A 27,367-nucleotide genomic window follows, 5' to 3' on the forward strand; every position below is an offset into this window, starting at 1 on the left:
TCGTTTAACCAAGAATTGATTTATAGGAAATTGATACGGTATGTGCGTTGGATGAATATAAATGTTATTGTTCCGTTTGATATAAGATCTTGAAGATAAGCATGCTAGTTAGGCTAGGTCAGGTTGTGATGTCATCAATACGATATGATGACGAATATTGCCAAAGGAAGTATCCAAATTAAAATTAATTTGAAATTAAATACAATGTTTTTTCAGATATTGTATCTTATTTTGCTAATTGGTTCTGCTGAAAAAAAGAATAAATTGTGGCTTGGAGTTCCAAATAATAAACAAAGCTGTAAATTGAGACTGTAAAATCAATAATTTTCTATTTGTTTTAAATATGCGGTATATGTTTTTCATATTTATTTCTCATATTGATAATTCAAATTTTATGTAAATAGCAAGAATGTTTTAGCGGCACTGTACAGAATTATTGCTACTTTTATAAGGCAGTATTGTGAAGCCAAAAATTATAGAATTCATATTAGGCTAGATTTATATAATATTTGTACATAATAATACAGATAAATTCGTTAATTGATAATTAATTTATATTGAGGACTATAAAAGCAGGATTTATTAGGAAAAATTTGAATTTTCGAATTCGAAATTTCCTTTCGAAGTCAAAATTTTCGACTTTCGAAATTGACATTTTACTTTCGAAATTGAAATCGTTCACTTTCGAACTTAAAATTGTTTATATTCAAAACTTAAAATTTCACTTTCGAACTCGAAATTTAAATTTCGAAATTAAAATTTCACTTTCGAACTTAAAATTTAAATTTCGAAATTCAAAATGCAGAACTGTTTTCCATTTTTGTTCAAATAATCCTGCTACATTATCCTCAATCAACATTACACTACAAATAAATAAGAATACATCTTACGTAGTTTTTGTATTATAAGTACTTTCCGATCGTTTACTTTCAGTACTTGAAATTGTTGATCCAGGTCGATTTGATTTATGATGCATGCCTGGCTTAAGTAGATTATTTTGCTGCATCAATCCATCAAGCTTTTTCTTATCGTCTGCAATGTCGCAATGATGATAAATGTGACCAAGTCGTGGTGCCAATTGTGATGGCCCTTCGAGTAACAATGGTGCTGTTTTGACTCTTTGTTTCATCATTTCCATGTTCAACTCGTGTTCCTCCTGCCGAAGTTTCTGTTCTGCTTTTCTTGTTGCCAGTCGTATCGCAATTTCTTCATCGTTCGATGCCCTTAAAAAGTTAATGAAACATTAAATTCCATCAGGAAACGGTCAGTAAATGACTTACTCATGAGCTAATTGTTGGAATGCGTGGGTATTCTTCACACCCCATGAAGGCCTTCGAAATTTGTCACGCATCAGCATCTCTTTTGTTTCCTTATAATGCTTAATTTTCTCTCGACTCCATTCATAACGCAATGTTGCTGCTAAATTAGGACGATTTACGGGATAAATTGGTTCTGGTGTAATTTTGTCACTCGGTGTCTCTCGATGCTGCTTAAGGGTATTCATCGTTGTTGCTGTTGTATCCGACTAAAATAAAAATTTTATTTAAATTACACTGTTGGAAATTTTGTCACATTACTTTAACGCTTCCTTTGTCACGATCACGTTTGGTATCAAAAATGTAAGATTTTGCGAATTGAGTGCGCGACGATGCGATTGCACTTTTAGTCTTCCTTAACTTTTTACGCAATTTCTTTTTCTTTGAGAGAATTGGTGAGAAATCGACACTCTGCTTCAATATGCTTGGTGTTATTGCTTGCGCGAGTTCCATATCATCTATAGCTTCATTTTTCTTCTTCTCTTCCTCGCGCTTTGCCATCGATGGCGGTAATTTAGATATTTTTAAAAGCTCTTCTGCCCTCAATTTCTTGTTTAAAGCCCTAATTTCGCGAAGAAGAAAAATAATCAATAAATATTTTTTTATGTTCCGTCTATATTTAGGCTAACAGTCAAAACTATAAAAGATTCACATCCGTATGTCTATATACTTTTTATTTACCTAAAATAATTATCCTCCCACATTTTATAATGGAAATAATTGCAAAAAAGATTTTTAGGAAATGGCTTTGCCTTAAATGGACATGACGTTGAATCAATATCCTCATTATCGGAAAAGTCGCAATTTCCTAATTGTGGTGTGGAAAGACTACGACTTAGACATCGTCTGGAACTACTACGAGCATTGTTACGTGTCTCATAGAAGTGAAATGGCTTCATTTGAGATTGAAGTTTAATTGCTGAATTTAGTCTAGCCAATTGGCTTCTGTAAATGAAAATTTTATTTAAAATTTAACTTAAGGCCATCCTCATTAGTTCCACTTACTTGTGCTCTTTGTCTTCCATGACTTTTTTAAACAGTGGTATACGTGATGTTATTGGAATATCCTTAATTGGATCCCGTTTGACTGTATGATCAACAGCTTTTAACTTATCGTGTGTCAAGTCACTATAAAATTTCGTGTCACCTTCCAGTTCCTTTTGATATTTTGTATCATTTAATTGACTACGTGTTGGACTGATTGATTTACTACGATAATTTTTAAGTGAGTTCAACATCTCATAGTCGTCCTGGATATTTGATAATCGAGATGTTTGCTTCCGACATCGCGACTCAGCACGACTTGTTCGTGGGCGAGATGTTGCTGATGATAGACGAGATATATTATCTCGTTTTTTGCATGTAATCGATCCATCGAAATCTAATTGCCATGAACAAATTGAGTTTCCATCATCAGCAAAGCTGATTCTTTCTGTAATATTCCTTTTGGTCTCATAGTCATTAGGACAATTAAAGAAATCAAAATGATGGGAGGATGTTCTGGAACTACACTTGTCAGATTTAGATTTTGATTTTTTCTTCTTACTCGGTTCCTTTGTTTCTGTTAATAATTGCTGCTTCTTTTTCAATATATCTAATTCACGATAAAATTCACGTTCTGTAAGATGATTCATGTCGCTATAATCTGCAAAGGAATTAAAAAAAATTTAATTTACACCAAAAATTGTCTATTGCATAAGAATGTCCTTAAACACACCTGGAATGCTATTGTAAAATTCTTTGAGTGATAAAAAGTTCATATCTTGCAAAACAGACTTCTCTAATGCTTTCTTCTTAACACTATTCATACGACTACGACTACTATGCTTCAACATTTCAATTTATGGATTTAAATAATTTTAAAAAGTTTATGACACTTTTTTAATGCAAAAAAAATATACTCCAATTCCTTTAAAGAACAATTTTTTTTTGAGTTTTGTTTACTTGTATATTTTTTGTTGCCCATAGTAACATGTTGTGGTGCTTTGTGTACGTTTGCGTATACGGCAAGCAGTAAGAAAGAAAATTCCATATGACCCAAAAACTACAGCACATACAGTGCATTGTTTTTATTGTTAAGCATAATTGCGCGCGAAATGTCATGCGATGATTCGATTGATCAAACAAGTTATAGAAAATGCTGTGAATATGAAAATAAATGGTTTGTGTCTTGGCTGAGCTTTTATTGCGGAGCTTTTATTTAATTTTCTTTTGTAAAGCTATGAATGAACCGTTCGATTTGAGTGTGATGTGGAATTCTATTTTAGGCTCAATAAATCCTGGAATAATTTCAAAATTTCTAAGGATGTTGATGATTGTTGTCTTGATGTTGATCATTGCGAATTTTTGACCCTGGAAAAAATGTGTTTTAATTGATTTTAATCATATTTGGTTTATGGCTTGTACTTACTATGCAATTTCGTTGACCCTAGAAAGTTATAGGAAGAGATAATCAATTCAAATGAAATCAATGCAAGGACAATGTAGCTCAAACAGTGTTACAGAATGTTTCATACTTACAGCACTAAATGGAATGAATCCAAACGGCGAAATATTTCCCATAAATCGTTCAGGAATGAATTCATCAGGTCTCTCAAAAATGGTTGAATCTTTTAAAAGAGCAAACAATGCAATATTGTAATTCGCATTTCCTGGTGCCACAAAGTCTCCAAAATCATCCTCCTCATGCAATCTTCTTGATATAATCGGAACCGGTGGATATAGACGAAGTGTTTCTTTAATGACCATATCTAGGTATTTGAACTCACTTAAACTTTTAAAAGTTACTTCATCCTTTCCTAGGATTTCCTCAATTTCATTGTTTAATTTTTGCTGAACGTCCACATGTTTTGAAATCATGTAAAGTGTAAAGCACGTTGCGATTGTTGTTGTGTCATGTCCAGCAAATGTAAATGTGTCGACCTCTTCACGAATGTCATCATTAGTCAGCGGCTTACCATTTGACGTGGATTGAAGCAAGACATCAAGTAAGCACATTTTTCTTTTTAATCCAATTTCGTCATTGTCAAGGTCAGTCAAATCTTGACTTTCGCCACTTTTTATCAAAAGCTTCCTTCGTTCCTCAATCAACTTTGTTGTAAAATCGTGAATAATTTTTGCACACTTATCTTGAGCTCTTTTGGTCGGTGTGAGATTAAAAATGAATTTTATTCGGTGCCATGGGGTTAAGAAACTTGTTGCGACATGATAACTTAGTTCCTTAACAGCATTTAAGTAGCTGTAATCTTTTTCGTTGATTTCACAGCCCATTGCAGTTTCTAGATTAGTAAAATGTTAGTAATAAGATAGCATTTGTTTAGTTGTGGACTTACCACATAGTGACTTCAACACAGTCATATTGATGTAAGGTGTGATGTCAAACGTACGGCCGTCAGCTACGTCCTCTAATTCATTGCATAAATTTTGACTTTGTTTCTGAAAAACCTCAAAAAATTGACTTAAAATCTTAAAATGGAAGGTTGGTGTGATGATCCGGCGACGTTCAAACCACTTCTGGTTGGAGCTGAATAAAAGGCCATTTCCAAGAACATCACCAAGGAAACTATACAGCGAACTTTTTGCATTAAACTTTGTTGATGTTAAAATTCTTTCCACATATTTGTAATTTGATAAGCCGATTTCTAACTTATTTCCTATGTAGGTGCACAGAATATTGGGGAACTTCTGATTATACTTTTCATACAGCTTTATGCAGAGTTCATACATCTCTAAAAAAATTTGGAGGCTCGTCAAATTCATGTGACAAATATTCATCATTATTCACTTACGATTTGGTTTAGTTCCCGCAACTACCCATGCCTGACCAATCAATGGCAATCTTGGTGCAGAATTTAACTTTTTAACCAACTGATACTGCCTCCTGTCCAGCAAAAAATAATCAAGAATCCAAACAAGAGCGATGAATATTCCAACATACAAGGTCCACATGCTTGTTATTACTGAATCAAAAGTGTGTACTGAATTTAATTCGAGAGATCTACTTTATCAGTAGTGAGTGCAATCATAGTGACGAATATAAACAAAAATATAATCATTGAGATTCCCGTAGTGTGATTGTGATTATTTTGATTTTGCTTATCGGCCAAGGTTTCGATTATTATTAGAATTCGTTATCGCAAAGATGTTGTTATCATACGCATGGTAAGTAAGATATAAATATAAATAAGTGATATGAGTTAAAGTCATTTGGTCAGGTTTTTGCAGTTTTTGAATTTTACTTCAGTCACTTCATCCTAACTGGATAGATTTCTAAAACTCCCATGAGACCTGTACTAAACAGGACCTTTAAAAAAACCAAATGTTTCTATTCTTGATTGAAAAATCCTAAGAATGGTGGAAATTTCTAATTCCGTCTCAATTTTTCTATATTAGGGTGACAAAACGTAATCATGTCTGCTCATATGCTTAATATAGTAATAATCATTAAAATGTGATACATCGAAAGGACTGCATGTGATTTTAAATAATTTGATAACCTTTAGGTCATTTCCAGCGAAATTCTCAAAGAAGACTTTAAGATTATCAACTTGTGATCAGCAGTGTTGTCCAGATTATGTACCGCAGTACACTGTTGTGCTGTAGAGCAGCATCCAAAGAGTACCGTGGGAAAAACTTGGGACAACATTACTAGTACTAGCTAGTTGTTTTGTTTGGACAGTTAGAGGAGTCGGATGCTTACTTTGACGGGTTAGAGTTAGATCACTTCTTGAACAGGACATGATGAACAACACTAAAAGCTAAACACTTATCAAATTTGATTAAATATTTTTTATTCCTCATTTAAAGTCTCTAACATAAGAAAATTAAATTCTGATAACATATCATATGCTACAATCTTCCTTCTTTCCAATATTTATGGACTCAAAGTTGTTGTTGTTGCTTCCAAAGTTTTGTTCTTCCAAACTTTAACCCACTCAGATGGAATGGTGTAATTAAAACTCTCAGTTATTTCTACTAAATCTTTAGGAACTGGTTCCATTTCTGATCCATCTGCACCATCTGTGAATTTTGGTCGCATCCATTCATATACAGTTGTTGTGCTTATAGATTTTGTTGTTGTGACATTTGATGATTCAGTTGTTGTCATGTTTGATGATTCTGTTGTTGTTATATAGACTTTGATCCAAAGTGGATTCTTCGTTGTCGTTTCATTTACTCCAAACATTTTGGCTATTCTTTCGTGAAGTTCAAGTGTTTCCTTTGGAACAGGTCTTAAAGTTGTTCCAGCAGTTCCGTTTTCATATGTCACAGGTAGTGGCAACATCCATTGGTACGGTGCTTCCGTAGTAGTTGTAGTAGTTGTGGTGGTTTCAGGTGGAATTGTTAAAGCCTCTGGTATCCAAGTCTCATTATCTGATAATTGTGGAATATCTTCTGCAATTGTTGTAAGTTTGGGGTGTGGTTCAGCAAGGTCATCTTTACCAATGATTCTAAGGAAGAACAGATGAGCTCTTGCTCCATATGATAAAGATTTTTCGGTCGTTGTAGTTGGAGCTTGAGTCGTTGTTGTAGTCGGTATAAATGATGCTTGTTTTTCTGGGACTTGACCATCATAGCAGTTGAGAATTGTATATGTTGTGTCTATGCTAGTTCCATTGATTATCATTGTACCATTCAAGAGAGTTGTTGAGTTACAGAAGATCGAATTCCTGCTCATCAAAGTATCTTTCTTACAATAGATATTTCCATATTTTTGTTGGTCTGATAAGTCACATTCCATGATCCTGTTTGCACATTTAGAGTCGGTTTGGTTTTTAAGTGTTTCTGTTTGATTTACTGGTAGTTCTGTTACTTTTTCTAGAGATTCAGTTTGATTGGCAGTTAGTTCGGTTGTATTTTCATTAGCTACTGTTTGATTCACAAGTACTTCTGTTTGATTTACTAATGGATCCGCTTGAATTTGACTTAGTGAACTCTGATTAACTGGAGCCTCCGTTTGATCTTTAGAATCTAATTTGGTTATGTTTTTATTGCTATTTTCAAAGCACGAAATCACAATGGAACCGTTAATACATTGATAAACGTATTCATTATTGATTTGGATTTGCGATTGCATCAAGTCGGTACTATTGCAGTACATAAGAGGCTTATTGGATGGGACATTAAGAGGAAGAAGTGAAGCTAATCCAAATGCAGTTGCGGCACCTAAAAAAGAAGCAATATAGGTTTAGATATATTCCAGAAAAACTTGCCAGAACTCACCAATGACAGCACTAGCAGGAAGAATCTTATCTTCTCCAGGAACTTTATTTTCAAAGTATGGCTTTTTAGTAGTTTGTCGCCATCTTCGATCATCATCTTCATCCCATTGTCTTCGACTATATCCATAGCTATCACCATATCCAGAGTGACCGTAATGATGATGATGTCCATAATGATGGTATCCACTTGAACGTCCCCATCCATATCCACTATGCATACCAGCACCATAGAACATAGCATTTGTTAAAAAGCCTGAACCTGAACCTGATCGTTGACTTCCATAATAATTATTTGAAATATAAGTATTGCCTGGAACTCCATGACTTCCGAAAGTATTTCCATAATAAGTTTGATGGCTGTTTGTATATCCAGGATTTGATCCATAAGTTCCATAAACATTTTGTCGAGGAATGTTACTTCCATAGCTTGGTGAATTATAGGATGGGCTATAGGATGGGCTGTATGATGGACTGTTCGAAGGTCTATAGCTTGGCGAGTTATAAGATGGAGAATTAAAGTGAGAAGGACTATAAGCTGGAGGATTATTATAGCTTGGCGAATAAGCAGGAGGAGAATTATGGCTTGGAACTGGACGATTTTGCATGCCTGGATATGATGGTGGAGGTCCAACTGGTGCTGATGGAACAGATCCAGTATTTGTACTTCCTGTATTACCTGTATTCCATCCGTAATTTGTACTTGCTGGTTTAGATCCAGTGCTTGAACTTCCTGTATTACTTCCTACATTCCATCCGTAGTTTGTGCTTGATGGTTTAGATCCAGTGCTTGAACTTCCTGTATTACTTCCTACATTCCATCCATAGCTTGTACTTGGCTTAGATCCCGTATTTGAGCTACTTCCACCAGTATTCCATCCATAAGATGGCGAGGGTGATGGTCGAGAATATGTGTATGAAGGTGAAGGTGCACTGTATGTATGAAGGTGAAGGTGATGGTCGAGAATATGAGTATGAAGGTGAAGGTCTCGAATATGAAGGAGATGATCTTGAACCTCCAAACCAACTCGATCCACCACTGCTGCTTTTTGAGCTACTACTTCGTGATGATGATGATGATGATCCACGTCCAGAGCCTGAAATGTTTCATTATAATTTTATCAATTTTGTAATGTTTGGCATATAGTTAAAATGTATTACTTCCTCTTCCACCCTTGGCATCTGTATTACTTAATGTCAGTAACACAATTATTGCGATGTAAAGTCCTTTATATTTTATTTTCATGATTAAATGATAATTTTGTCAATTGAACCGTAAACTTGTTGCTTTACTTTTAAGTTGATAACTACGCAAATTTTTATTTTGAATCTTTACTTGATGGACACTTGTTAATGACTGAGTATATAATTGCTCTGTAATTTATATTAATTCTAGTTGTGCTCTTTGAAATTTGAGTATTTGATGCTCAGTCGTAATCTATGCTCACACATTTATGAGCAATTCAATCGGTTTGAGGATAGATTCTTAATGAAGAAAGTGTAAACAGAGTCTGAAAATCAGAATATATTTGCTGACGCTAAATATGACGTTATTAACATGATAAAGACTGATGAGTAATATTGTGTCATTTATTTCATATTCTTAAATAACAAACATGACTTATTGCGTACTTAAAGTCTGCGTAATTAAAATAATCACAAGGAAAGATTAATGCAATGCCAACTCAAGTAGACAATTTGACATCATTTCCAGTGAAAATGTCATTAGTCGACCGTAAGTCTAGTTATTATCTAGTCTAGTTTGAAAACTTTAATCCAATTTGAAGGGAAGTAGTGAATAACTTGCTCAGCTACTGCAACCATATCTTTTGGAACAGGTTCCAATTTTCCACTATTTTCATTTGCAAATGATTCTCTCATCCATGTGTGTGGCTTCTTAGTTGTGGTTGTGGTTGTCGTCGTTTCAGTTGTGGATTCAGTGACCATTTCGGTTGTGTAAATTTTGTACCAACTCAATGGAAGAAATTGATGAGATTCGGATGGATCAGGCGTTAGGTATTCAGAAATTGGAAAATATGTTGTGTCAAAACTGCCATTTTCATAATTTATGTATCGTTTCTCCATCCATTCGTAAGGAGGTTTAGTTGTGGGTCGTCTTGTTGTCGTAGTGGTCGTTTCTGGAGGAATTGTTAAAGCTTCTGGATGCCATGCATCATCATCTGTGTATGGGAATGTTTCTGGTGTTGTCGGTTCTAAAACATCTGACTTTCCCATAAGATTGAGAAGAAAAACGTGTACATTTGCACCAAATGATAAAGATCTAGGATCAGGAGTTGTCGTAGTAAGTGGCGCATCAAATGCTGGTGTAGTTGTTGGAACAAATGCAACTTTATGTTTTGGCAGTCGACCATCAAAACAATTCACAATTTTAATATCATCCTTTGATTCCTTTTTGTATATTGTTGTGACTGAGTCGCAATATAGATGTATTGTACTTAACAGTGTGTCTTTTGAGCAATAAATATTTTTGATAAATCCATTTGGTGAGTCACACTGGACTTTCTCATTTGTACATTCACCATCAATATTTTTCTTACACAAAATTTCAAACTTTCCATCGTTGCAGACGTAAATGTCTTCACTGTTGATTCGAAGATACGACTGAATTAAGGTTGGTAAGCCGCAATACATAAGAGGTTTTCCTGCTTGGACATTAAGTGGAAGCATTGAAACTACACCAAATGCTGTTGCAGCACCTGAAAATGTTTTGCATTTTTAGCAAGTAAGATTTGAAGACCACAAAAAATCAAAGCCTTAAAAACTTACCAACAACAGTACTGACAGGCAATGTTTTTTGAATTATAGGAAGCTTATTGTCAAAAAAGGGTGCTCGAGTTGTTTCCCGCCAATCTGCATCCGATGGTGTGTACCATACCCAGGTATAGTTTAAATATTCATCGAATGGCAAATGTTTATCAGTGTCTCCTAAAATTGTATTTATCAATGATCCTACCAAGAATCCATAATCGTGATATCTGAAGTTATTGTTTGCGATGTATGAGTTGCTTGGAAGACCTTTCTTTCCAAAAGTATCTCCATATAGGGGATCTGAAAAATAACTTTTAAATGCCCATGCTAAACCTCCACAACCACGTTGTGTATTGAATCTACCTCTTGAGCCATATCCTCCACCTCCACCACCTCTTGAGTAACCTCGTCCTGAAAATTTAAATTTTTAGATCCGGAATTCTAGTATTTTTAGTATTAATCCTACCTCTTGAGCCACCGCGTCCACCACCACCACCTGAAAATTCATTTTTTTTAAATTTTATTCATTTTAAATTCTAATTAGTACAATACCTCTTCCTCCACCTCCACCTCCACCACGAGCATCTATATATGTCGATAGTAGACATATAGCAATGAATATGACGCAGAGTCTATGCTCCATTATATGTTATCAAATCCTTTATTTTGTCAAGTGAACCGTAAAAAATATTTTAATTTGTGCTGATAATTTTTACAATTGATTTAAAATGCTTAATTCAATCTTTACTACTTGAAAACATAAGAGTTACTGAGAATATTTTAGCTCAGTATTTTTCAAAAATATTGCGCTGCTCAATATTGCTCAATGATTTGTGATTCATCAAAAACATATGACGAAAATGAGTAAAGCTTTTTAGTTCAAGGAACAACTTTTATTTCGCTTTAAAATATAAGGGTACCGAACAAATGCCATAACAACCTAATGCTGGTTAGTTCATTATTTATTTGTTAGTGTCAAACGAATCTCCATAATGATGTTCAGGTTCTATTGTGGATGTCAAGCGTCTTCTCTGACATTCTGTGGTACCATGCCACCTTCTTGTGTGACATCTGAAAATGAGTCTAGCTGTTGGAAATGTGGTAGTTGGGAAGGTACTTGTTGCTAAATCAATTCTGGAAACTGCTGGATTTATTGTACTAGATTCTAAAGCGTCATAATACTCGATGCCCCCTAATCTTTTCAAAATACCTTTTCCTTCTCCAACGTTTCCTTCATATCCTTAAATTACAAAATTTCAGAATAAATTATTTTAAATTTGGAAATATAGTTTAGTCTGCATGGCATGCGAAAATGTGTACTTTGCTTCGAAGAGGTTGATTGTGAGTTCAATGTGCTTGATGATAGTGAACTACCTCATTGATTTTGTATAAAATGAATGAAAGGAGTGACTTCTGTATACTCTCTTATAGCCTAAATAAAAATGAGAGAATCCACTGGATTCCCAAAATTTTTTTTAAATCAACCAAATTGCGACTCAACTACAAATTACCAATAAAATTGATTTCTTGAGAAATTTTCATAAATTTATCAATTACCTTTCACACTGATAGTGCTGGTTAATACCAGTAAAACCAAGATTTTGAAATTTAATGCCATTTTTAATTGCTTTTTAAATGAACCAAATATTTTGTTTATAAATTGATAAGCGAAAACCTCGAAACTTGATTTTAGGTCTTTATTTGATGAATATTTGAGACTGACTGAGAATTTCGTCTTTAAATTTGAGACTTTTTTACAATTTTAATATTAAATTAATTGCAGATATGCTATGAACCTGCAGTTGTTGTCTCTGCTCTCTTGTTTATCAGTATTTTCATCCAATTCTCAGGAATTTCCGATGGTTGTGACTTTTCTGCAATTTCAATTAGTTCATCAGGCAAACGTTCTAATCTCGTGTCATTATCTGGATATGTTACAAGTCTCATCCATTCATATGGAGCTTCTGTAGTTGATGTTGTGCTTGTGGATGTTGATCTTTTTGTCGTAGTTTCTTCTGATTCTCTCTTAGTTGTAGTAGTAGCCATGGTTGTTGTTGTCTGTGCATAAATTGACAAAGGAATTGGATACCATGCAAATTGGTCTGATGATGGATACATAACTTGACCAGGCGTTGTTGTCTCTTGCTCTGCAACTTCAAACTTTCCCATGAGTTTGAGTATGAACAGATGAGTTTTTGCACCAAATGATAAAGGCTTTTCTGTTGTTGTAGTTATATATTGGAAATAAGAAGAGGGAGTCGTGGTAGGAATAAATGAACCGAAATCTGTTGCCATCTGACCTTCTTTGCATTCTAAAACACTCATTACTTCAATCCTTCCTCTATAAACTACCGATGAGGGACAAAACATATTTTTTTTACTATACAAAGTTCCATTTCGGCAGAAAATATTTCCTTGAATTTCGTTATAATTCAAGTCACATTTCAATTTTTTGTTCATAATTTGATATCTTATTTCATTCCTGAAATTATCTGATTCCAAAATCTCAAAGCTATTGTCAGTTGGATTACACATGTAAATATTTTCATGATTTATTCGGATAGGGAATGGTTTTAAGTCTGTATTGCCGCAATACATGAGAGGCTTATATGAAGGAACTATTAATGGCAAGAGTGAGACTAACCCAAATGCTGTTGCTGCATCTAAACAAAATAGCGTAGTTATTTATTAAATTACATTGCAATTAAGGCAGCTTACCAATAACAGCATTTGCTGGAAGAATTTTATCCTCACCAGGAACCATATTCTCAAAATAAGGAGCTTTAGTTGTTGCTCTCCATTTTCTGTCGGCATTTCTATCCCATCTTTTATTGTTCGGATCATAAGGTTTTATGAAGCCCCACTTATATCCACTAGAAAATAAGACTTTTGCCAAAGGACCTGGTCCAAGTGGAGGATTATCTTCAAAATAATCATTTTTAGCGATGTAAGTATTCTCCAACAGATTCATATCAGCAAAAGTATTTCCATAACGATAAAATACTTCTTTATATGGAGATGTTGTTGTTCGTCTTGTGGTTGATGTGGTTCGTCTGGTGGTTGTTGTTCGTTTTGTGGTTGTTGTTGTTCGTCTTGTGGTTGTTGTTGTTCGTCTTGTAGATGATCTTCTAGTTGTGGATGTTGTACCACTTGTAGTAGTTTCTAATTCATCACTAGTTTTCGATTCATCACTAGCATTTGATTCCTCACTAGTTTCAGTTTCATTTTGTGTATCTCTTGGTTTGAAAATAAGAATCTGATCCTTAATGTCTTCATGATTCCAGGCATTATTTCTTATTTTTTCGAGTATGTCGAATAAGTTATCGTTTGTGGTTTTAGGGAACAAATTTGAATCACCTACTTTAAAGGGAAATGGAAAATTAAAAAATTTCTATGGATTATTTAAGAATTAATACCTGAAATTCGATTCGATTCAGTAGTTTGTGCTGGAAAAACGAAATTTTTATAGGGATTGAAGGCATCACTGTTGCCAAAAGCCAAATTTCCATCTGAAAATATTACAATATTGAATCAAATGTCTAAAAATTCTCGAATCACTATTTTCTTACTTGCATCACTATGCCATCCAAATGATGGTGGAAGAGTAAATGTAGTTCCTGGGGTTATAGATCCAAATGATGAATGGTATCCATCAAACTGAGCTAATGTAAATATAATTATAAGATTTTATTGGAATCATAAGAATATATGATTGTTAAGGATAGAACAGCTTCCCGCGCCTTAGCGAAATCGGTCTGTTGATTTGGTTTCCTGTGGATTTTTGTCATATTACCTTTTACTGTACTAGCCATTACTAATAGTGCGATGAAACATCTTAATCTTTCCTTCATAATACTATTTATTTTATTGTGTCCAAAATTTAATTTGCAAACTGATAAGTGTATATTTTGTTGTCTATTCTTTACTCAATGAAGACTTTATAATAACTGAGAATATTTTCGCTATTTAAATTCAATGAATTGATACTCTCTTGCTCTCAAAACTCTTAAGTGACGTCAAAATTTGATAATAAATGCGAAATACAATTTTCAAAATAATAAGGGTTTTTTTATAGTAATTTTTTATAGTAAACAAATTCCAATAAATTCATCCAACTGAGGATTGCAATCAAGGTCAATGGACTTTTTTCAATATTTTCATGATTTAGTTAAGGCTTAGACTGTAGAAAATACAAACATTATTTCATTTTATATTTGTAAATAAGTTTTACTTAATCTCAATTTTTTAATGACTTAATCTTTATAAATTAGAATTAAAACACAATTAATAACAAATCCATAGAATTCCCATCGATTCAGAAGGCTCGTTCAGCTGATTCTAGTTTTTCTTTAGATTTATTAAATATTATTTCTATTTTGTTCTATTTTTTAATCTGCATCGTTGTTTCTTTAGAAATCGTTAGTGCTTTAGGATGCCATGAATCAATTTGTGAAAACGAATTCCTTTCTGTTGTTGTCGTTTCCATTTCTAAAACTTCATATTTTCCAATTAATTTGAGAAAAAATATATGTGCTTTGGCAGCTATTGAAAGTGGCTTAGGTGCTTGTGTTGTTGTTGATCTTAAGGTAGTATGATGAGAAACTATTTTTGGTGTTGTTGGTCTTGAATGCTTTGTTGCCCTGGATGTTGTAGTCGTAACTGGATTTTGCTCAGAGTTTAAACTAACTTTATTAACTTCTTCATTACTTAAAGCTGAAGATGGTACATGTTCATCAAAATCAGGGAAAACTGAATGAATGTTGCCCTTGACATGTTTCGGTGCAAAGCTTATACTGCCTGAAAATTAGAGATTAACTTATTAAATCGAGCAACTTAAACGAATTCGAACAATTTACTCAAGCGCTAGAAAATTGATCGAGTACCAATCCCTAGACATGCACAATTTACTCTATTGAAGATCCCTCTTTGATCACTTAAGACACTTATAATAAGACTTTTCCTACCTGCATTCTTATTCCAACCAGAAGATGATGCTTGTAAATCTGTGTTAGGCCAGCCACTGCTTCCAAAATAATGCCAATCTTTTGGTGATTTAAAATCTAAGGAAGTTCCCAACGATGGTGCGCTATAAGAATTTGCAAATCCTCCTCCATTTCCAAAGGAGAATTGTGAAAGAGTAACTAAAACAATTGAAGATTAATAACTTAATTTTGTCAAATTTCAAGAAATTCCAACTACCTTTGACATTAATGGTACAAATTAGAACTAGTAATGCAATTGAATTTTCAAACTTTTGCTTCATTATCAACAAAATTTCTTTATTAATGGACCCAAAATTGCTTATTAAGATTATTACTTTTTAATCTTTACTCAATGAGCTCTTGCGTGCGACTGAGCATATGAAGTGTAAATTCTCTTTCCAACTAACTTGTGTTTACACAAACTGTCATTGAGGGGAAATCCCAACAACATTTTGTTTAGCAAAGAAGTTTCCTTGTCTGATGCATTTGCATGGTAATTCCACTACTCTTTGAAAGACAAAGACTGTTTATAATAAAAATTATGTAGTTGCCTCCTGTAAAACATTGAATGAGCTGACAAATGGGAAGTGATTGCTATTATACAAATGTTCTTTATTACAAATATTCATTCAGCTTTTACACATTAATTGTAAATATTTAAAACATGATTTGATATCATCTAGTGAACTCTGAAGACTAAAGGTCATGCATCACTCACACAAAAACTTTATAATTTATGACACATAATTTGATAATCAGCACAAAATTCATGTTTCATCACATCATTAATGATCGGAGTCAATTCTGGATTAATTAATATTTTTTGAGATTTCTTGTTCCTTATTTTGAGTAAATTCTTAGTTAAAGCTCATTTTGTGTCTAATCCGAGTAGCACAAGTCAGTTACTTGATCCAGAATCCAGCAGCAGACCGGCATGATTCAGGCATGTTGTCAGATTCAAAGCGATTGCAGATTCTCAATCAATTAACCAACTTGTGCTATTCAGATAGTAATTTTAATTATTTTAATTGCTCTTTGGTTCTGCTGTGGTTGAGTTATCAGAGTTCACTATCGTAGTATCGTCTGACGAAGATGAAGCTGCTGTCGTTGATTCCATAGATTTAGTAACATAAACTTTAGTCCATTGTTGAGGATATGTCATTCCTTCTTTATCTCCCAAACTCGTAAAAAATTCGTTAGCAGTTTTATGCATATCAAGGAGTTGCTGTGAAACGGGCTGCAATTTAGTTCCATAAGTTCCATTTTCATGCTTAACAGGAACTTTTTCCATCCATTGAAATTCAGCCTCTGTAGCGGTCGTTTCTGGTGGACTGATAGTTGTTGTTTCTGGTGGAATTGTTAATGCTTCAGGTACCCAACTATTCTGGACTGTCGTTACTTCCGGAATTGGAGTCGTTGTTTTTGCTTCTTCAGCTACATTACCTTTTCCAATAACTCTAAGGAAAAACATGTGAACTTTAGCACCAAATGACAATGATTTTTCAGTCGTTGTGATTGGTGCTTGAGTAGTCGTTGTAGTCGGAATAAATGCAGCTTGACTTTCAGGTATTTGACCTTCATAACAATTTAAAATTGTCGTAGTCTCATTCAAATTGGTTCCATTCAAAAGAGTCGTTGAGTTACAGAAAATGAAGTTTTTACTCAATAATGTTCCATTTGAGCAGTAAACACTTCCAACAATCTCTTCATCCTTTAAGTCACATTGCATGCTTCTGTTCACACATTCTGTTTTATTTTCATGAACTTCTGTTGCATTTACGAGAGAAACTTTCCCTGAACATGACATTTCAATTGTGTTGTTAATGCACTGATAGATATTTTCATTATTGATCTGGATCTGTGATTGCATTAGCTCTGTGTTGTTGCAGTACATGAGAGGTTTGTTAGCTGGAACGTTCAATGGGAGCAGTGAGACTAATCCAAAAGCAGTTGCAGCACCTAAATTGAAAGTTTTAGATAATAATCAAGAATACTATAAAGTCATTAATACTCACCAATAACAGCACTTGCAGGAAGAATCTTATCCTCTCCAGGAACTTTATTTTCAAAGTATGGTGCTTGTGTAGTTGCACGCCATTTTCTATCTTCTTCTTCATCCCATCGTCTTCGATTGTATGAAGAGTCATAACCACTTGAACGTCCCCATCCATATCCACTATGCATACCCATTCCAAAGAATAAAGCATTTGTCAAAAATCCTGACCCACCTGAACGTTGATTGCCATAGTAATTATTTGATATGTAAGTATTTCCAGGAAGACCTTGACTTCCGAAAGTATTTCCATAATAACTGCCACCAGGATTATATCCAGTATTTGAAGAGTATGAATTGTACGTATTTTGTCGTGGGATATTTCCACCATAATTATTTCCTGGTCGGCTGTTAATGCTTGGCGAATAAGCATTATAAGAACCTGGATTATATGCTGGATTATAAGCAGGTGGATTTACATTACTTGGAGAATATGCTGGTGGTGCATTATTGTTAGGAACTGGACGATTTTGCATGCCTGGATATGCTGGAGGAGGTCCATTAGGAGCTGACGGCTTCGGTGCATTATTGTTATTGTTTGTATTCCACCCATAATTTGTATTACTCTGTTTTGATCCAGTATTAGTATTGCCGCTATTACTGCCCACATTCCATCCATAATTTGATCCAGCATTTGATTGCGTGTTTGAACCACCTAATAATTAAATAACAAAAAATGTTTACATGAATGAGTAAACAAGCACAAAACATAAATTGAGAGAGGAAGAGAGAGAGAGAGGGTCAATAGTGTCATGTTTGTGTGTGACTACAATTTGATATGTGCAGTTGATGACTCATGTGAAAGTGAAATACAGAAAAAAATATACAATAATTGATCATGTTTTGTGCATGTTTGTGCTGCTTATACCTCGATTGACGTTCCATCCATAGGATGGTGCATTATTAGACGGTGCAGGTACATTATGTGAATAAGAGGGTGAAGGTGCACTATATGTGTATGAAGGTGATGGACGTGCTGGTGCTGGTTTTGATCCACCACTAAACCAACTTGAGAACCCACCGCCGCCTCCACTTTTAGAGCCGCCTCCACGTGATCCACCGCCACGAGCTGAAAAGCCACCTGAAAATAGACATTTTTGAATAATTTATGCTGTTTTTTTTAGTTCTGGGAATTAAAATATTGATTTTTACCTCGTCCACCTTTGGCATTTGAACTATTCGTCAACGCCAAAATGACGATTAAAATTGATATAATTTTGCATTTCATCACTATAAAGTGAAATTTAATATTTTAATAGTTCCTTGTAATGCCCTTATTATGTTGTTTATTATAAAGTTGCTGATAACTAATTTAAATATTCACTAGACTCGATAGTTTTATGACTTGTTACAATGAGAGTCGGAGAATAACTGACATAATAATTAGTATGTGCTTTACTCTATAAAACAAACTATTGATTGCTATCGTATAGTGTCGTGCATTTGTTAGTTAGACGTTGTGTATTACTGTCTTTCTGTTGATTGAGAGGATAATGCTTAATTTAAGTCAATTTAGACTAGATTTTTGAATTTTGTTGGTGAAATTCTTTGAGTATTTTATTTAAATGATGAGTGACGCACTGAACAGTATCCAAAAATTTAAAAATCAACAGGCCAGAAAACGACTGCTTTTTGCATTCCAATCAGCCGTAAGTATCTCTTAAATTAATCAAGAGAGTACAGCTTAAATTGAGAGAGTGAGCAGGTCGCATTGTGTTTGATGAGCATTGTAGTTTTTAGAAATAAAATGTAAATTATCATTAAATAGACATACGATGTTGATGACGATAGTGCCTTATTTTTTTGAATGAAAATAATGTGTAAATAAATTATGATCATGAGTGACTTGCTTTGTTCATTCATAAGAAATTATTGAATGAGTCATTAAAGGTGAATTACTATGGGAAAAAATTGGATTGTTCAAATATGCTCCTGGAAGTAAAATTATTGAAACTTTTAATTATTGGGAATTATGAAGTTATTTTTAAAACTTTATTGATTGCTATATATGTTAAAATTAGACATCTCCTCGGTCTGACCAATAATTTTTTAATTATTTTTAAATGACTTTCTTTCAATTTTTTGATGATTCATGCTAGTTGAAGGTCTGTGATAAGCTTGGTCACCTCTAATTAGATATAACCTTGTCCATTATACATTTTCTTCTTTTCGCTTTCTACTGATCTGTCCATATCTTCAAGTTTTCTCTTTATTCTTTGTAAATTTATCATATGTTTATCCCTTCGAAAAGCATCTCTAAGCCATAGAGCCATATTAATACTTGTATTTTCAAATATTTTAAAGTAGTATGCGTGACATTTAGCAATTATTGATATGGTTTCTATATTCGGCTTTCGGAGATCTAGAAAAGTTTATGAAAATAATTAATAAGAATGTTTGATGAAATGTAAAAATAGCAAGGCTCGAAGTCGATTCAAATGGAGTCATGTTGACCCTAGTCGCGTTTTCTGTACAAAATTCAAGCCGACTTCGATATCTGGACTCAATGTTTCTTCAGTATGATTATTGATATGTCAATTCTTACTTTCAACAGGATCAGATATGATAAATAAAATCAGTGCTGATATAATCATGAGTTTTCTCATTTTTTAATTTTAGAACTCCTTTATAAGACGGTTAGCAGATAATAAATGAACTGTTATTATTATTTTCAAAGATCTCGATAAGATTCAGTTTAGAAACTTTTATTTAAATTGCAAATAAAGAGTATGTCAGGTATTAAATTGCATGCAAGTTTTGTATACAATTTTTTTTTGTTTTAAAATTTCCAACTCGAGTAGCACAAATCGGCTAATTGATCAAAAAAATCTGGTTTAGTCCAGTGTAACTCTGATTTGGTTCCTGAATTGGTTTAAATCCAAAAAAGATTCACGCCGGATTTAGGTGAATATTTGTGCTATTCAAATTAATTATTTTTAGTTCACAGTACAGCCTTGTTCAAAAACGCTTAGTTCTATGATTTTCCAATATCCAGGGCATTTCATGCTCTAAATCAGTAATTTTTGAGTTCTCCATGTCTTCAGATATTTCAGTTAAATCATCGCTGTCTTCAGAGCTGAAGCCAGAAATTTTTAAGGATGGGAATATTTTCACTTCCTCGAAGATCTTTTCTGGTGGATTGTAGACAGGATAAATAATTTCAATTTGTTCCTCAATATGTTCATTTTCCATTGTATCTTCCATTGTTATTACTGTATTGTTAATATTTGTATCTTCAATCTGATAGTTTTCTGTTGTTGCTGATATACTTTCAATTTCATCCTCAACTCGTTCATCTTCCATTGTTTCTTCCATTATTATTACTGTGTTGTTATTAATACTTGTTTGGTCAATTTGATGATTTTCAATAGGATTTTGTTGTGTTGTTGCTTCATTTTCATTTGTAAACAGATTTTGGAAAAACTCAAGTATTTTATTTTTGTACGGCAAAACTTCTCTTGCTATTATTGGTATGAGTCCTAAATTAAGAAAATTAGAAACAGTTAAAAATCTATTTGATGAATATTTTGCAACATTATCTCACCTGCCTGAACCTCATTTTGTGAAACAATGACCAAAATAATTACAAATGTAAATGATAAGACTCCAATCTTCATATTGACTTGGGATTGCACAAATTATTAATTTAGAAATGAAATTGACAACTTCTTAAATCAAGGAACAGAATGTAACTGAAAATATGTCACATTTGCTCAATATAATTAAGCATATTGCACAAATACAATTGAATAATCAGGTACTGAAATCCGAAACTTTAATTATTATTGTATTTAATTCTTCTTATCGTAAACAGAGCAGATTTATGTTTACAAGATATTCGATGCATTGCGCAGTTTTGTTTCGGCTAACTATTTAAACATCAAATGCTGGAGTTGCTTTACACCTGTTGCTGTATCGATGTATTAACAAAGAATTATAATGCTGCTTAATTCTGACTTGAGTTGACAGAACTTCGTGAGTCGAATTTACTGGACTCCAAAGTTGGATTTCAATGATTAAAGAATCAGGCTTAAAAAACTGACGATCTTCCATTAAAATGAAGCTCTAAAATGAAGTCATGTTAACCCTGTTTCAAACTCAAGGCACCATTGTCTGAAGTTTGGCTATCCTCTTGCATATCCAAGTTAAGATACTCTTTCCAAAATCTAGATTGTCCTTAAGAAACCGGCCCATTTCAGCAAACATGTAAAATAATAGTTCCACACATGTTCCTAGGAATTGTTTTCCTAAAATTCATTTATCAACAACATTTTTAAGAATAAATGACTAAGAACTCAATAATCAAATATTTGTTCATAAAAACTTTATTTAAAATAAATTTATTTTACATCTAAAATTATGAAGAAAAAAAATCTACAACATCTTCAATCAATAGACAAATCTACGAGCTCAATTAGCACTTTAATGAAGCGTGATATGAATGAATAAATATAATAATGTAATTATGATGACAAAAAATTATCAAATTCTAAAAAATTTAATTAAGCAAATGTGTCAATAAATTTTGCTAATATTTTTTTGATTTTTTTTTTGAGCAAATTATGATGACTTTGAAATGTCAAATTTGAAAATATAACTAATGTGTCTATATTTTTAGCCAAAATTTTCGAAATGATGTATGAAATATGGAAGTTTTCGTCCTTTATTGACCTCATCACAAGCAGACATGACACTCTTTGTTAACGGCCTTGGTCCACATGAGAACACGCCGATCTTTGAAACCTGCAACGGAGAGTTTATTGACTGTACAAAAATGTTAGGTTTCAAATGAACAAATATCTTACATATGAATGTTTCTTTTGAACGAATTTTAAGAAGCTTGACATATCGGGACGTCCAAAATGATTAACAGCCTTTAATCCCGTGAACATTGATGTCTTCGCTAAACGTTGGAAGTGATTTTCACATATATACTGGAATTAAAGAGATTATATTGTAGTCAGATCGTGATTTTGAGGTCTTTAGGTCAACAGATGCAGTCAACGATAAAGCAAGTGTCAATCAACATCCAAAATATGATGTCTCATGTCCATGACACTTGCAGTATGTACAGTAGACTATTACTCACCAGCATAGTAGTCCTCAAATCAAATTTATGGAAGAATTGAGTAATAAAAATATGAGTTTCTAAAACATGCGTGACATCCTTCTTCTCAACATCCCTCAAGACATCAATAAACCACTCAAAGTGCTTATGTGATGGACAAATCCATAAGAAGTAAACCTTCTTACATGCAACTCCAGAGTATCTATTTGTACTTGTACCAAATACTAAATCATTTAAGATACTCGCGTATGGAGTTACACCAATGCCACCACCGACCATAACGGCAACTTCAAATTTATACCAATCTTGATTTCCACCGCCATATGGACCTTCAATTCTGATTCTTGGCTGATCATCTGGATTATAATTGCATGGATCGAAATAATTACGAAGTTTCCACGTCCATGGACCTTGTGCTTTAATATGACAGCAGAGGTAATTCTCATGTGGCGCAGATGTTAATGTGAAACTGTGCATTTCCTCTGGCTTTAATGCCGTACATGAGAATCGTACCCACTGTCCGGATAAATATTTTAAATTCGGTGGTCGATAAAACTTTATTTTTATTACATCCGATGGCAATAATTCAACATCAATTACATCTAGTGCCATATATTTCGTTCTTAATGAGACGACTTTATCAATGACAAATATAATTGCTGGTCCAATAAAGAATATCCAAAATCGTGGTGGACCAGATATTCTTGCTAATCCATGAAGTAATGAGAGGATATACAAAAGTATGTAAAGTGAATGAGTTGTCCAAAAGAATTTGTAAGCTCTTTTTCGTATTGTTGGATGTGCGAATGCATAAATGATGCACATGATGATAAATAAGGCAACACCCGTTGTACCAGTGAGTGTCTTGAACAACCAAAACGTGATGTCAGGCTTATAATCTGATGCAAAATGCACTTCTTTTGTGAGACATCTAAGATTTTCATGTGATTGCGTTGAGACGTGATAGAAATTTACAATATGACCGACTGTATGAAGCAATGAGAAGAATAATGCTGTACATGCTGCAATTTTATGAAATTGTATATGCGAATCGAGTGGAATGTACTGTTGGATGGGAAATTCTTTAAGTTTTGTGAGGAAATTTCTTGACATTGTGAGCAACAATAATGAGTAGCAGAATGACAATGCAGCTGCAGAACCTCGTGTTATTGCTATTCCAACACCCATAATGTGACGTAAATCTGTATGTTCAGCCATAAACGAATAATCTGTAAATGAATAAAAGTTTGTAAATTTTTTTTTGTCTTTTTAACTTATCATATCTACTTACGAATGAATCTCTCGACGAATAATGCAATGGTTATGACATAAAAGAGAAAGAGATAAAAAATATTTTGACGATTCTCTTCCAAGAATGTTGTGTACGTGTCCCATTTCTCGAGTATCCAATGCTTCTCAGATTCAGTTGGTTCTATAGCGAATGATGTCATTCGTGCGATATTTGTCGATGTATCCAAAAAGTTTTGTTTTGCACCTTTACAGTCAAGACCAATAGCAACAAATTCACCTTTGTATTCCTTCATCATTTCCTTAAAATCTTTATATGTCAAGTGATTTTTATGTTCTAATCCACAATCTGAAAACATTCCATCAATCAATTCCGTCACTTGATCATCTGTTAAGCTTGTTGTTCTTGCAATCTCAACAAGTGATCTCATCATTTCACCAAACTCTGCCTTGTCAATGACACCATTACGATCATTGTCACACATGTCGAAAATAATTCGCAATTTATCTTCCGTTTTGCCGCGCGAGAAAAGCACGACAGTCTCCAAAAATTCTTGAAATGAAATACGACCGTCTTGATCTTTATCGACAATATTAAACATTTTCCTAACAAACATGGCATCGGGTTTCATACCAAGTGCGGCTGCAAATTCAGATTTTGATAAGCTTGTTCGCATGACTGTCATAACTTCACCATCATTTGATGCATCCGAACGTCGTCGTCTTTCGCCTGGTCTCAAACCAAACGTTAATGCATAAGCCTCACGGAAGAAATGTTCCAACTTTTTCTGTCGTCGTTCTCTTGTCTCTGCCCTTGCCAACATCAATTCACGATTCTGTTCATTTATTGACATTTCCTTCTTGTGTATAATCAAAAAGTCTTCCAATTTCTTGACAAACTTACGACGTGCACCGACTGTTTCTAGTTCCAATACTAAATCATGGTCGTTATGGATTCTCAACAGCACAAGCGGCTTCTTCTTTGTGTAACTTTCCTGACTCAATTCAACTTGAATTGTATCAACATTTCTGAGATTAAATGTCCTTAATTTTTCTCCTTTTCTATCGACTGTATAAATAGCCGATTCAGGTCCAAATTTGACTGTAACAAGTCGTTTATGATTGGCATGAAGCCACTCACGTGCAATCATTTTGTCAAATGTTTGTTTTCCTCCTTTTGAACGAATATTTTCCAGTTGGACTCGCAATAGACGTCGTCGTCTGTTTTGAAGTTTTACGACACAATAGCCAGCCAATGCACAGAGAATTGGAACAAATCCAAGCACAACACATGAGTAAATGTAAGTTAATTCAGATCCCGAGAAATAATCATAGCCTTCGAGATGTGTGCATTTATCAAGTAATGATGCATTGAGTTGTTCTGGTTGTGGACATGGATCACCGTCCATAAATTGGAAAACATTACGTTGGATGCTGTCGTGTTCAATTGTTGTGCTATTTACAATGATGTCCCATAGCTTTATGTTACGGAACTTTTCAATTTCCTCTTTTGTGAAAATTTCATTTTCCTCATTTTCAAACCAATAACGATCAGCATCACGAATTCTCGTGAATTGATCCAAAATGACTTTAGTGAAAAGCTCACCAGGCTTACCATAAGACTCCAACATACCACCAATGTATGCATCAACATTATCCAGTCTGTTTTTATATGCTGAAATGAGAATATTCATCAACTCGGGATCCTTTTCGAATAAAGCTGGATTAATATCCTTCCAGTCTTTATGTGGTGACAAGTTGTAAGCTTTACGTGCTGAATTATAATCAGCAAGGCCATTATCACGTCCACGCATGATATTTAATGCACCGAGATCTCGTCGTGTGAACTCCATTGGACCAAACAATTTCTCACGTACATCTGAACATAAGAATGGATCTTCACGCTCTGCCAGCTGTGATGCCATACCCATTAAAAATTCTTCAATGCTTGAGTCTTCGAAAATATCCTGCAAAATGATGATAATTAAATTAATTGTAAAAGTTGGATGAGCACATTAATTTTAATCTTACACTTGAGTCCCACCATGTTGAACACAATCGAATGGCTTTATTTCCCATTCTTGATAATTTATAGTTACACTTTCCATCCCTTCTCATAATGCCTGGTGGAATGAGTGAATGACCGAAACGAAATGCTGCTGCTTGAAACATGTGTGAAATTCCCGGATGTACATCTCCTTTATATCCAGTATATGGATCTAATTCAACGCCACCTAAGAATGCTGGTAAATACTCATAAACAATGATACTTTGTAAGCTTGCAATGACTTGTCGACGTGCACGTTGGAAAATTTCCTCATCACTCCAATCTGGATATTGACGTTTTACTTCTTGTGCCTGTACATTGTGCCAACGTAGTAAAAGTATTGCAAATGACAATATAGCTGGATTTTGATTCGTACGCGGATCGCCCAGAACTGCAAAGATAATGAAAATGTTTATAAATTGCTTTCCATTACACGACATGGATATATGAGGTTGTAAATTTATTAAATTTATACTTACGATATAGTCGTTCAGGGCTAAGTGCACGCATGACATGTGGCACGGGATTGTTGAAAAGTGGAACCCGCATTGTATTCTTAACTGGCATATTGCCGCTTTTATCAGTCAACAGTGTACCATTTTGAAATGATCTCATTGCATTCAGCCATGCCTCTGATGTACTGTATATGAAACTACCGTCAATCCATGCTGTCATTTGATTGATCTATGAAGGTTAAGAGGAGAATGAAATGCGTGAGTAGGAATAATATACAAGACAATTTGGCATCACATTTCAACTGTGCCTTTTTTTAATTTAACTACATAACTAAATGAATTATTGTACCTGTTCACGCGGTGCATTTGGACTCTGTCCAGTAGCTCGATCGTACATTGCACGATGAAATGGAATGTACCGATCACCTCGACACTCCTTATCGTACATTTCATCACACTTTTCCACCTCTATTCGATGCATCTCTATAGGACATCCAGACTCTGACGCCATCACAATTTCATTTGTCACAACCTGTCCGAAAAATGCCAGCAATGCTGTACGATTATCCTTCGAACTCAGACCGTCTTGACCTCTCATAAAAAGTCTTGATAATTTTCTTGGTGATGGACGATTTGGACCCGCCATACCGTATACGCCATCTGAATACGCTGATGGTGCTTTTCTAATTAGATGAGTATCTGTTGGAAGGAAGGGAAAGTTAGTGATTTGTAGATCAAATTTCAATAATTTGGATGGAATTCAGCTTCAAATTACTGAGTAAATTGCCACACAAATAGGAAAGTATTGACGCTGAGTTTAATTCCAAAATTTGATTCCAGCATGCAGCAAATTGTGTCAAAATGTTGCTTGAGACTCATTAAGTCTTATGACTCGATCCAGTTATTTATAGACCATAAAGTTAATATTTTAAGAATGAAAATTAAGGCAATCTTAATGTCAACTTCCAAAGTGCCAATTTACCCAAACAAATTACAATTATTTCGGTCCTTAATTAGACCTTTCCTCCAATTTAACAAACTGTATCAACTTTAGATCGATTACTCAACCAAATCGATCCAATAAAAATTACTTTATCGAAAGTGAAAGCAATCTTATGGCAAAAAAATATTCTTTAATTAAGGTCCGCAACACGAAAAAAAGTTCATCTTAATTGGCCCAAAATAAGATTTATAGTTGCAGACCAATTAAA

The 27,367-nt window shown here is 34.0% G+C and overlaps 7 protein-coding genes across 7 annotated transcripts in view; all 7 read right to left on the minus strand.

Annotated features, from left to right (window-relative positions):
- Positions 1-886: 886 nt before the first annotated feature.
- Positions 887-3,151, minus strand: LOC139092507 (protein FAM161A-like). Its single transcript, XM_070642928.1, has 6 exons — positions 3,034-3,151; positions 2,322-2,961; positions 1,998-2,261; positions 1,578-1,878; positions 1,281-1,525; positions 887-1,223 (listed from the first exon to the last, which is right to left on the minus strand). Exons 1-6 carry the CDS (start codon positions 3,149-3,151, stop codon positions 887-889), a joined length of 1,905 nt encoding a protein of 634 aa, XP_070499029.1.
- Positions 3,152-3,478: 327 nt separating this feature from the next.
- Positions 3,479-5,269, minus strand: LOC139092504 (cytochrome P450 4d2-like). The gene is made up of 5 exons (XM_070642924.1): positions 5,105-5,269; positions 4,649-5,044; positions 3,837-4,594; positions 3,727-3,744; positions 3,479-3,668 (listed from the first exon to the last, which is right to left on the minus strand). Exons 1-5 carry the CDS (start codon positions 5,262-5,264, stop codon positions 3,513-3,515), a joined length of 1,488 nt encoding a protein of 495 aa, XP_070499025.1. The 5' UTR covers positions 5,265-5,269; the 3' UTR covers positions 3,479-3,512.
- Positions 5,270-6,089: 820 nt separating this feature from the next.
- On the minus strand, positions 6,090-8,874 carry LOC139092526 (mucin-2-like). Its single transcript, XM_070642949.1, has 3 exons — positions 8,696-8,874; positions 7,539-8,631; positions 6,090-7,481 (listed from the first exon to the last, which is right to left on the minus strand). Exons 1-3 carry the CDS (start codon positions 8,714-8,716, stop codon positions 6,190-6,192), a joined length of 2,406 nt encoding a protein of 801 aa, XP_070499050.1. The 5' UTR covers positions 8,717-8,874; the 3' UTR covers positions 6,090-6,189.
- Positions 8,875-9,103: 229 nt separating this feature from the next.
- Positions 9,104-10,946, minus strand: LOC139092527 (uncharacterized). Its single transcript, XM_070642950.1, has 4 exons — positions 10,856-10,946; positions 10,770-10,799; positions 10,322-10,714; positions 9,104-10,251 (listed from the first exon to the last, which is right to left on the minus strand). The coding sequence occupies exons 1-4, from the start codon at positions 10,944-10,946 to the stop codon at positions 9,287-9,289; spliced, it is 1,479 nt and encodes a 492-aa protein (XP_070499051.1). The 3' UTR covers positions 9,104-9,286.
- Positions 10,947-11,174: 228 nt separating this feature from the next.
- On the minus strand, positions 11,175-15,636 carry LOC139092503 (uncharacterized). Its single transcript, XM_070642923.1, has 8 exons — positions 15,503-15,636; positions 15,268-15,444; positions 14,097-15,100; positions 13,873-13,965; positions 13,720-13,812; positions 13,022-13,663; positions 11,861-12,966; positions 11,175-11,543 (listed from the first exon to the last, which is right to left on the minus strand). The coding sequence occupies exons 3-7, from the start codon at positions 14,152-14,154 to the stop codon at positions 12,092-12,094; spliced, it is 1,761 nt and encodes a 586-aa protein (XP_070499024.1). The 5' UTR covers positions 14,155-15,100; positions 15,268-15,444; positions 15,503-15,636; the 3' UTR covers positions 11,175-11,543; positions 11,861-12,091.
- Positions 15,637-15,898: 262 nt separating this feature from the next.
- Positions 15,899-18,910, minus strand: LOC139092517 (probable cyclin-dependent serine/threonine-protein kinase DDB_G0292550). Its single transcript, XM_070642940.1, has 4 exons — positions 18,491-18,910; positions 18,207-18,419; positions 17,301-17,993; positions 15,899-17,244 (listed from the first exon to the last, which is right to left on the minus strand). Exons 1-4 carry the CDS (start codon positions 18,564-18,566, stop codon positions 16,310-16,312), a joined length of 1,917 nt encoding a protein of 638 aa, XP_070499041.1. The 5' UTR covers positions 18,567-18,910; the 3' UTR covers positions 15,899-16,309.
- A 2,840-nt stretch (positions 18,911-21,750) lies between these two features.
- Positions 21,751-27,367, minus strand: part of Duox (dual oxidase) — a 46,453-nt gene continuing 40,836 nt past the window's right edge. Inside the window, exons 4-10 of the mRNA XM_070642945.1 lie at positions 26,506-26,855; positions 26,181-26,385; positions 25,686-26,092; positions 23,698-25,621; positions 22,428-23,635; positions 22,144-22,272; positions 21,751-22,081 (exon numbers count right to left, since the gene is read on the minus strand). Of these exons, the coding sequence (XP_070499046.1) occupies positions 21,953-22,081; positions 22,144-22,272; positions 22,428-23,635; positions 23,698-25,621; positions 25,686-26,092; positions 26,181-26,385; positions 26,506-26,855 (4,352 nt within the window). The 3' untranslated portion in view covers positions 21,751-21,952. The remainder of the gene's footprint in view (positions 22,082-22,143; positions 22,273-22,427; positions 23,636-23,697; positions 25,622-25,685; positions 26,093-26,180; positions 26,386-26,505; positions 26,856-27,367) is intronic.

The sequence above is a fragment of the Chironomus tepperi genome, unplaced genomic scaffold, assembly GCF_022539635.2.
Source record: "Chironomus tepperi strain 1889 unplaced genomic scaffold, CSIRO-AGI_Ctep_v1 contig_305, whole genome shotgun sequence".
In the NCBI taxonomy this organism is placed as follows: domain Eukaryota; kingdom Metazoa; phylum Arthropoda; class Insecta; order Diptera; family Chironomidae; genus Chironomus; species Chironomus tepperi.

Bases quoted from the DNA above. Each gene is read 5' to 3' on its own strand.
- LOC139092507 (XM_070642928.1), bottom strand. From the start codon at position 3,151: ATGTTGAAGCATAGTAGTCGTAGTCGTATGAATAGTGTTAAGAAGAAA. The intron at 1,879-1,997 runs GTAAATAAAAAG...TCGCGAAATTAG, and splicing joins TGGGAGGATAATTATTTTAG to GGCTTTAAACAAGAAATTGA. The intron at 1,526-1,577 runs GTAATGTGACAA...TTTTTATTTTAG, and splicing joins GTGACAAAGGAAGCGTTAAA to TCGGATACAACAGCAACAAC.
- LOC139092504 (XM_070642924.1), bottom strand. From the start codon at position 5,264: ATGTGGACCTTGTATGTTGGAATATTCATCGCTCTTGTTTGGATTCTT. The intron at 5,045-5,104 runs GTAAGTGAATAA...AAATTTTTTTAG, and splicing joins TGCGGGAACTAAACCAAATC to AGATGTATGAACTCTGCATA. The intron at 4,595-4,648 runs GTAAGTCCACAA...TTACTAATCTAG, and splicing joins TGTGTTGAAGTCACTATGTG to AAACTGCAATGGGCTGTGAA.
- LOC139092526 (XM_070642949.1), bottom strand. From the start codon at position 8,716: ATGCCAAGGGTGGAAGAGGAA. The intron at 8,632-8,695 runs GTAATACATTTT...GAAACATTTCAG, and splicing joins TGCCAAGGGTGGAAGAGGAA to GCTCTGGACGTGGATCATCA. The intron at 7,482-7,538 runs GTGAGTTCTGGC...CTTCTTTTTTAG, and splicing joins TCCTGCTAGTGCTGTCATTG to GTGCCGCAACTGCATTTGGA.
- LOC139092527 (XM_070642950.1), bottom strand. From the start codon at position 10,946: ATGGAGCATAGACTCTGCGTCATATTCATTGCTATATGTCTACTATCG. The intron at 10,800-10,855 runs GTATTGTACTAA...ATGAATTTTCAG, and splicing joins AGGTGGAGGTGGAGGAAGAG to GTGGTGGTGGTGGACGCGGT. The intron at 10,252-10,321 runs GTAAGTTTTTAA...AAACATTTTCAG, and splicing joins GCCTGTCAGTACTGTTGTTG to GTGCTGCAACAGCATTTGGT.
- LOC139092503 (XM_070642923.1), bottom strand. From the start codon at position 14,154: ATGAAGGAAAGATTAAGATGTTTCATCGCACTATTAGTAATGGCTAGT. The intron at 13,813-13,872 runs GTAAGAAAATAG...TAATATTTTCAG, and splicing joins TGGATGGCATAGTGATGCAA to ATGGAAATTTGGCTTTTGGC. The intron at 12,967-13,021 runs GTAAGCTGCCTT...TATTTTGTTTAG, and splicing joins TCCAGCAAATGCTGTTATTG to ATGCAGCAACAGCATTTGGG.
- LOC139092517 (XM_070642940.1), bottom strand. From the start codon at position 18,566: ATGAAATGCAAAATTATATCAATTTTAATCGTCATTTTGGCGTTGACG. The intron at 18,420-18,490 runs GTAAAAATCAAT...GTCTATTTTCAG, and splicing joins AAATGCCAAAGGTGGACGAG to GTGGCTTTTCAGCTCGTGGC. The intron at 17,245-17,300 runs GTGAGTATTAAT...CTTTCAATTTAG, and splicing joins TCCTGCAAGTGCTGTTATTG to GTGCTGCAACTGCTTTTGGA.